At 50.0% G+C, this 9,642-nt stretch overlaps 1 protein-coding gene across 2 annotated transcripts; it reads left to right on the forward strand.

Moving 5' to 3' along the window:
• Positions 1-7,099: 7,099 nt before the first annotated feature.
• LOC127769063 (EPIDERMAL PATTERNING FACTOR-like protein 8) lies at positions 7,100-9,241 on the forward strand. 2 transcript variants are annotated; one of them, XM_052294771.1, is made up of 4 exons: positions 7,100-7,228; positions 7,307-7,708; positions 8,050-8,090; positions 8,542-9,241. In XM_052294771.1, exons 2-4 carry the CDS (start codon positions 7,537-7,539, stop codon positions 8,746-8,748), a joined length of 420 nt encoding a protein of 139 aa, XP_052150731.1. In that variant the 5' UTR covers positions 7,100-7,228; positions 7,307-7,536; the 3' UTR covers positions 8,749-9,241. The 2 variants fall into 2 exon arrangements, with proteins under 2 accessions (XP_052150731.1, XP_052150738.1); XM_052294778.1 differs by having other exon boundaries at positions 8,545-9,241.
• Positions 9,242-9,642: the final 401 nt, after the last annotated feature.

Consider the following 9,642-nt stretch of genomic DNA (forward strand, 5'->3'; position numbering starts at 1 on the left):
CGCGCGAGCCGCGCCGAGCCCTCCCTCCTGCCCCGCTGCCATTCCCGCCGACGCCGCCAAATCGTCGCCGTGCGCCGTTGCTTCCCGCGCGCGCGCGCCGTGGTGGCCGACCGCCTGGTCGCCGCCGCCGTCAGTCTCTGCCGCGCCTGCCGCCCGTGTCGCCGCTCCGCTCCAAGCCGCCTCCGCCGTCATCGCCGTCGTCATCGACTCGGCCCCGCCACTCCCCGCGCGTGCCTCCAATGGATGGAGGCAGAGCCCCCCCCCCCCCCCGCCGCGTCGCCCCCGCTCCCTCCTCCTTTTCCCGAAGAGGCAAGGGACAAGCTCCCTTTCCCCCTTCCTTTTTCTTTCTTTCTCTTCCTCCGCCGGCGTCATTCCCCTCCTCCCTGTCGCCGATTTGGCCGCTAGCCGGAGCGCCAGCTCGCTGGCTTGACCGTCCAATGTCGGTTCCCCTCCCCCAAACCGACATCGCCACCCTATAAACCCAGGCGCCCTCCCTCCTTTTTTTTTTCCTCCCAATCTTCCCCGTTTTCCGCCCGCGCCATTGCCGTCCCTCTCGCCGACCGCCGCCGACGCGTGTGCCGGAGGAGCCGGCACGAGCAAGGACGCGGAAGGGGACTCCGGGCGCGCCCTCTTCTTCCTCTTCCCCGGCCCGAGGCCGGAGAGATCGCTCCCGTGCCGTCGGCCTCTCGTCACCGCGCCCTTCCCCGCACGGTAGTGTCGCCCTCCGTTCTCCCTCCTCGTTCCATCTCCTCCCCTTAGACTCGGGTAGTAGCACGAGTAGCCTCCCCGTAGCTAGCTGGCGCCGCCCCGACCGTTGCCGCCGCCCGCCGTGTGCTCGCCGCCGTCGCCGCCCGAGCTCGGAAGCGCCGCTCGTCGCCGGCCTCGCTCGGCGTAGCTCCGCCCAATCCGACGCTAGCAACGGATTCCCGTAGCCGCGTAGATGCTCTCACCGCCGGGAATCGACCCCTCGTGACCTCATCGCCGTTTCCCCCTTCTCCTGCCGCCGGTTGCCGCCGCCGCAATCCGCCGCCGTCGAGCATCCCCCGGCGAATCCGAGCCGTTGGCTCGTCTCCTCTCGTCCCGTGCAACCTCCCGGTGTGCTCGCTTTCGCCTGTATCGCCGTGGTTCGCTCCGCCGCTCGCCGCCGCCGCCCGCCGTCCGTTTCGGCCGACGTCGTCGTCTACCTCCCGCCGGCCCGCGTGGCAGCCACGTAGGCGCCACGTCGGCGCCACCTCGGCCGCGACCGGGTCAAGCAGACCCCGGTCCGCCGCTTCCCTCCGCCCCCTCGCGCGCGCGGTCCACCGCGAGCCGTGAGGCTGCGCGTGGGCCCGCCGCACCGCGTCCTTCGCGAACCGCGCGCATGCGCCGCGCCCCCCTCCCCAAACCCTAGCACGCCCGCGTGCACCTCGCTCACGGTGAGCCGAGCCGCCGACAAGCGGGTCCCACTCGGGACCACGCGAGGATGGACCCGGCCCACCGGCTCTCTCTCTCCCCTCCCCGCCCGCGCGCGCCTTGGGCCGCCCTCTTGGGCCGGCCGGCCCATTAAGCTCGGCCGAGCCGCCCCTTTCTCTCGGGCCGCGCCCTAGCCGCCCGAGGGAAGTCTAATTTCCCTCCCTCTTTCTTTTTCTTTTCTTTTCTTTTTCAAAAAGGGTTTAAATAAATCCTTTTCCTTTAGACAAAAATCCAATAATCTTAGAAATTCAATATCTTCCCAACCGTAAGTCCGTTTGACTCCGTTCAACTTCCAAAATTCCTCAAATCTCGAGATCTATCTAATGGCACGCTTAGAGGTCAATAATAGGGCTTTATTTTCGCCGTTTGTTGAGTTGTCCCGTTTCGCGTGTAGTTTCGGAGCCCGAAGACCCGCAGTGCGAGGATTTCGAGGATCAAGCTCAAGATCTCGAGCAAGGCAAGCCACCTTTGAACATCTTGAGCCTATATTTGAACTTAATTAATTTGCTTGCAAAATATTATGCATTGATAGGATTGCACTTAATCTGTTTGCCCCGTCTGCAAGGCAGACCGGTGGGCCTACCCAACTTGTTGCATCTGATCCTTCCACTGTTAATTGTTATACCATGTTCCCTTGTAACCACCTAGTTGCGCCTCGATATTCGTGCACTCTGTGCGAGTATCGACGGTCGCCTTCAAACTTAAAATCTGAGTAAGTTCTTGGGTAAAACTTGGGTTTTTTTACAAAAGACTTGGAAAACCCGACACCTGGGTCGGTGCTTGCGAACTAAATGAATTTCCAAAACCGCGGACCGGGGGACGTACCGGGAGTACGGTTTCCCGCTCTTGCAATTAAGGACCGTTTCCTTGGAATTTCATCCGAACATAAGACAAGTATGACCACATGGGTGGAATGGGACACCCCTGGCTGAGTAATTAGCTAATCGGGGGAGCCTTGATGCCAAGAGACATGTGGATTCGCCGGGGTGGTGTCGGGGAGGACCCCTGGGCTTCCTGGCACAGTATGGTCTGGGACCTAATCTGGTGTTGGTCTGGGACCCCTCTCGTTGGCATATGGTGAACCTGTCGGCTTTCGAAATGCCTTGTCATGAAAGCCTTAAGGTCTCTAGTCGTGGCCGTTCTGCACGGGCTGGATGATCCGGGTTAGTAATGTCGTGTGGGTAAAGTGTACCCCCTCTGCAGAGGTTATTAAACTGTCCGAACAGCCGTGCCCACGGTCATGGGCGGATGTGAGGTGATTCCTAGCGTAGTTTTGTTTGACTACTGCCTTGTGAAATTTTGCTGTTGTGAAATGGGTTTGATGTTTGGAAAATCTGCGGCTGATGGGACCAGCCAGGCCCGGGTGGCCGTTTGAAAGCTATTGGCCGGGTGCCAATCTTGATCAATTCTAAAGACTGATACATTGCACAAACTCCGACCGGACGAGACGCACTTTCTCATCCGTGTCGTTTGAGAAGCACTCACTTAGTTGTTTCAGGAAAGAGTTCAAATAAAATCAATTGCAAAAACAACAGCCCTTCTTTGAAGCCTGCATTAAACACTTATTTCCCATGGCTTGCTGAGTACTCTCGTACTCACCCTTGCTTCATATAAATAACTTTCCCCCCCAGTTGCTGAAGAAGATAAAGCGGATCCCGCTGACGAGGAGTTCCTTCAGGAGCAAGCCGGCTACGATGAGTTTTAGGGTTTCGGCCTAGTTCCCAAGTCGCGCATATGATGTGTGGTCCAAGTCTTGGCTTCCGCGTTCCTTTTGTAATGCAGTTGTGAGCTCGGGATCTGTCCGCAGCCCAACATGACTGTACCCCTACTCTATAATAAAGAGACCTCTGTTGCTGTGATATTCTGTCTTCCTGTTATACCAGCACTGTTTCCTGGGACTGGTATCAATTAACAGGTTAATTTGGAGCGTCACGGGCTAGTTCCGCTCGGGACTAGTTCGGGGCATGACACTAAGTAGTCGAGATGCTCTGTATTCCTGTTGAATTGTCTTAAAACAATGAGAAAATCTATCGTGTATCACTGACTTTGCCCTGGATCCACAATCTGCCACTGACTTTGTTCAGTTCCATAGTATGCCATCGCTTTTTGTTTAACTTTTATAATTTATCATCGCCGTCAAGTTAGCCTCTGTTAGTACCATACAATTTTGTTCTAATGACAAAAATACCCCTAAGACGAAAACTTTCAGAATTTGGTTGAAAATTCATAAATATCATACTGTAACATGTTACAGAGGTTGCCCGGCTCATTTTCTTCTATGATGATGATACATGATTATCTAAGCATACATATGATTGTTTTAGCAACTTGTTTGACGGAATGTTGCACTTACAAAAAGTATATCTCTGTGTATGTGTGTAGGTTCAAAGCAGGTTAATTAGGTACATGATTCCCATGCATACATGTACGAGTGCGAGCACCTGCCGGACTTTTGGTCGTCGCATCCCTGTGTACACTTAATTAGAATTCTATCAATACGTACGTATGTATGCGGTCGCCACGGGCTTGTGTACCACGGACACAGCCTGCATTGCACGTGTACTTGTGGCCGTAATTGAGGCGGGCATGAAAATGAAAATAGATTGGGTTAATTTTAGGATTTTTATTTAGGGGTATTTTGGTCATTAGTATAAAATTGTACAGTGCCAATGGAGACTTAACTAACCGCGATGGTAAATCATAGAAGTTAAAAAAAGCGATGATATATTATGGAATTAAACAAAGTCAGTGGCAGATTGTTGAACTAGATTAAAGTCAGTGGTATATAGTAGATTCTCTCTACAATCCCGTTGAATTTCTGAGAAAAAAAATGTTTCGCTCCAAATAAAGCCGGGCTCCTTATGGTTTGTGGAGATGATCCGCTCTCTGTTTAAGCATCTTCGTACAATGAAGAGGGATTAGAACCCAATTGAAAACATGATCAAACATCAATTGACGGGTGATTGATCAATTCAATTCCAAGAGTCCAAACAGATAATTCGAGTGCTGAGCTATAATTGCAAACATACTTTTCCGATGTGCAGACGATAATTAAGTCACACTGTGCACTCAAACTGTACTCCCTCCATTTTAAAAAACGAATCTGTTATTGAATATGACACATCATTTAAACAAATATATGTTACATATATTTTTTTAGAGTTAATTGTATATTGGACCACTAATATTTACCTTGGTTGCACATTGGGCCTGCTAAATCTACAATAGTTATATATTGAACCGGTGTTCTTCTCCAACTCTCTTCTCCGTTGAGTTGTATTGTACCCAATTTGTAAAGTCTCCACACCTGCCATCTAGCTCAAGGTCGCTACCACAAATGAGCAAGGCTCCGGGAGACCAGGACCTTGAGTGAGCTGCTGTCGGCTGGCAATCAAGCCCCTGCCCTACGCTGCATCAAGCTCGACCTTGCACTGGAGCTGCATTGAGCGTTGCCTCGCACTCGAGCTCACAATTAGCGGTGAGCAGACCATCAAGATCGCGCCACCAATCTAGCTTGACCTCCTCCGATCCCTGCCTGCGCACTGGAGCTCAAGTTTGAGCTCGACCTTCGTCAGCTCAGGCCACTCGGTCGATCTCGCCCGCACCCATCCCTGCATCAAGCTCAACCCTCCTGGTCCTGCAATCTCTCAAGCTAAACCTCCATCCAACAAGCTGCTGCAAGGGAGAAGTTGATGGTGAGCAGCTACGATTAGGTTGAGTAAGCGTTGCCTGAGCTCCTTCGTAGATACTCCCTCCGTCCCAAAAAGACTCAATTTTTGGGTTTCCGTGTTTAATGTTTGACCGTCCATCTTATATGAACTTTTTTTATGATTAGTATTTTCATTATTGTTAGATGATAAAACATGAATAATAATTTATGCATGACCTACCTATTTAAATTTCTTCAAATAAGACGAACGGTCAAATGTTAAACACTGGAACCCAGAAATTGAGTTTTTTTTGGGACGGAGGGAGTATCCGTTAATTGTTGGCCACCAGTGTTCGAGAGAGATAAGGGATACTGACACTGACTGACATGTGGGCCACTAGTGTTAAGTGAATTTTTTGTAATAATACCTAGCCCAAAGTGAAAAGTTGTGCTACCGCCAGTTCATCATGCAACAAAGGTAATAAAAACTGGTCCATTATAAAATTTACTCTTTTTTTATAGGACAGAGTGAGTGGAGTACCTAGAGGGAGTACCTAGTACTCCCTCTGCTCCCTCCATCTACTTTTAATTGTCATATTTCCAAATCTGAAAATTTTATTTTTGATAGGCATATTTCAATTCAACAACTTATCATTTTAATAACTTTCTCGGATTTAATGTGTGACTCTCCATTCTTCCATATAAGATTAGCTACATGGACATTTAGACATGTAAATATTAATGAATCGCTTATTTACGAGGAGTAGAATTACTTAGAGCAAGGATAATAGTGGGCTATAAGCAAGCTATATGCTTATGTGGAAGAGAAAGATAAGCAAAAATGGGGAGTGTTGGCTCTCATACAAGAGCTAACTGCACACAAACTCCAAGAAATATGTATTAAATTCATGGTGAGAGAAAGAGAGAGGATGAAGAAAATAATGATAAACTTATAGCCAATCTACTATACATGTTAGTTTTAACATTGACTAATAGTAAGTAGTGAGCTCTACTATTAAACTTGCTCTTATCCTTCGTCTGTGTGTCAGGATAAAATATAACAATCAAAAATAGATGGAGGGAGTAGCATCTTGCAAGAAAACAGATCAGTGCTACCTATGGACGCATTGCAGCACTCCTAGACAGGCTAAACCTCCCGTACGTCATGCTTCACACAAATCTTCGGTCGAATCTACTCCTATATGACTGCACATGTGCTCGTTAGTCTCACACTTGACCCGAGAAAGACCAGCTAGATACAGTACTACTAGTCACTGCCCAAGGCATGTCTGCGTCTCCCTCTTGGACCATGTACTAGCTCCCCTTGGTTGGACCCCTCGTTGCTGTACAAACCCTAAACCCTAGTTCCCGTGTTCAACGTTTAACCGTCCGTCTTATTTAAAAAATTATGAAAAAAATTAAAAATATAAGTCACGCATAAAGTATTAATCATGTTTTATCATATAACAACAATAAAAATACTAATTATAAAACATTTTCATATAAGACGGACAATCAAATATTGGCACGGAAACCCACGGTTTATCTTTTTTTTGGACGGAGTGAGTAACTTCTGGCAAGTATCACAGCCTTTTCGGGGTTGCACATGCGAGCCTTTACGACTATCCCTACTTTTCCATGGGCAGGAATAACTTTAGGGCTTATTAGGATCACGGTATTGTAAATAGGAATAGAAAAATCGTAAGAATATGATAGAATGTGTAAAACAGTGGATTGAAAAACACAAAAATTCTGTAGATAGGATTGGTAAACATGTGTTCGGATAGACAGAGGAAAAACATAGGAAATGGAAAAAATGAGATAGGAGTGGATGGAAATTTTCCTTTGTTTCTCTATTGATTCGACATGAAAGGAATTTTTCCTCTGATTTTCCTTTGGGTCGATTCCTATGAACTGAATGTCAGGAAAGGAAATATTTCCTATATATAGTATTTCCTTGAAAATCCTTAAAAACGAAGAGGCCCTTAGGAGGTTTTGGCGCTGGACCAACTGACGTACTAGTACTAGTCACGTAGTAGTTCCCCGCTTCCCACTGAGCAATCACAATTCACACACGAGTGAAGTGAAGTGACGAAGTGAGGACTCAGGCGAGGATGCAAAGATATGGTAAATAGAGGGAGTACGTTGCTAGTGCCACTGTTCTTTCTCGCTGATGTATTAAACCCGATCGATCGATGCATGCAGTGGTGGCCTTTGCCTGGATTCGGAGAGAGATCTGACGCCGCTACAGTGGCCAGTGGGAGGGCTACAAGACAGCTGTGAAGCCGAACCGTCCCTTCGCGTCGCGGCACCGGCCGGCTTCGACTGACCCTGCCTTCCAGCTTCCTAAATCTGGCCGGCTGGTCAGCCTCCGCTCTACAGCTGCTGCCGCGGCGTGCGGCTTGAAAAGGAGCTGGTTTTTGGGGGAGGCGCCAATGGCGAGCTCGGGGGGGAGGTGGAGGCGGAGCGGCAGTTCCATGCTAAAGCTGGTGGTGGCCTTGTGCTTCTTCGCTGTGGCCATCTCCCTGTGTTGCGTCTGCTTCAGCTCGGGTTGCGGTGGCAGTGGCTGTGGTGGATTCAGGCGGCGCGCTGTGCTGCTCCGTTTAGGTAATGAAATTCAGCGAGCTGCATCCTTCTGCGCACTTGTTTACTCCATTTTGGTATTCTCCAGTTCACTGGCTAATTCTGGCCACAACCTGCTTGTTGGGTGTTTCATTTCGTTTGGTTCTGTATGTTTGTCGTCGTGGTTCATATGTTCACTGCTCATGCTGATGCGAGTTCTTCGTTTCTGAAATTCAATCTGGATAAGTTCATTGCAGGCTTTAAGTTGAAAATACTGCTATAATGTTTTTGTTTCACTGTATTACTCCTATATCGGTACCATATAGTATATCGGTTGAAATGTTCAAATCACTCTGTAATAATCCGTGTTATCGTGTTTTCTGCAGATTTCCGGACACGAGCAACAGCATATTTTGGCGCTAATCAGGTGAGTTTTGCATCTCCTCCCCCTTGCTATCCACTCTACACGCCCGCTACCATAAGTTCGCATCGATCAATGCAGTTCAACTTCAAACTGCAAAATGATGAAACGACGCGATTTATTGTTGTTTATCTGGCCCTCAATCATCTTTCATCAGTTGTTGATTCGCGATCGATGACAAGTCGAAATCAACACAGAACACTAGGCAACCTCACAGGGCCCGCAATGGCAGTCCCCATTAGCGCGCACAGTCACGGCCATGAAAGCTGGCGTCCTTCTCCGACAGCCGTTCAACGCCGGCGGTCCCATCGCCTTTTGACCATACGTCTCTGCCGATCGATGCGTAGTAGTACATCCAAACGTAGCACGCCGGCACGCCGCGCGTCACAGCGATACGTGAAAACGGTGAAAGGTTGAAGGACGGTGATACGTAAATCCATTGTGTTTTGTGTTGTAGCAGGATCACAGCTCGAGCGGGCGTCGATGGCGGCGGCTGCTGGCGGAGGGCCCGGGGTCGTACCCGCCGCGGTGCACGGCCAAGTGCGGCGCCTGCGTCCCGTGCTACCCGGTGCACGTCGCCGTGCCGCCCGGCGTCCCGGTCACCACCGAGTACTACCCGGAGGCGTGGCGGTGCAAGTGCGGCAACCGGCTCTACATGCCATGACGGGCAGAGCGTGCACGGCGGGGTGACGCTCCGGTGGCGAAGCGATTTGCGCGAGGGTGGCGCGCGGTGGCCGGTGGGCGTGCCGGGCCGAGGTACTAGCACAGTACAGCAGTGCACTGCTGCCCGATCGAAGCGGCCGTCGCGCATGGGGCCGTTTCATTATTGCGATGCGGGCCGGGAGCACAGTGGCAGTGTGGACTGTTGCCGCGCCCGCGCGCGAATCGGGTGGAGGCGCGCGTGATGATGGCCTACTGGGCTGCTGGGCTCTGGAATTTGCGCGGCCCTACCACGAGGAGCGGTGGCATGGGGTTGTACGGCGCGTGCTGCACAGGGAAGCGAGGAGGGGAGCACGAGGCAGTTGCTCGCTGCACGTGTCCAGGCAATCTGTTGATATGTTTTGGTTCTTCCTCCTTGTCCATTTGGATTTGGATCTTCGAAATCCCATTTGTATCTTTGTGAGAAATGATAGTCGTTATAGGCCATTTATGTTAAATTTCAGCATTATTCTTACCGGGCTTCAACAGCATACATGAGTACATGACATGTGTTGGTTTCTTCTAGCAGCATGGAACAGTTGGAAGTGTTTGTTTAGGGTATGATTGTGAAGTGCTCGACGTTCAATCATGTTAGTGTTTTACGTTTGGAGAACGAAGAAATGAGTGTTGCTGTTTGGTGTGTACTTGTACGAGACCCTCACATTTGAAGGCCCATCAATGTTGCTGGTACCACCCAGCCCAACTATTGATGATAGGAATAAGTTCACTGGAAATCACTACATCTAAACTATCACAAACCGTGCCAAAAAATAAAAAAGGTCCCGAGCAGTATTGACCTAATTTTTCTCCTGTTTTGCTGACGTGGTATACATGGACCCCACATGTAAGTGAGAAGGAA

This window comes from Oryza glaberrima, chromosome 1, assembly GCF_000147395.1.
Source record: "Oryza glaberrima chromosome 1, OglaRS2, whole genome shotgun sequence".
Classification (NCBI taxonomy): Eukaryota; Viridiplantae; Streptophyta; class Magnoliopsida; order Poales; family Poaceae; genus Oryza; species Oryza glaberrima.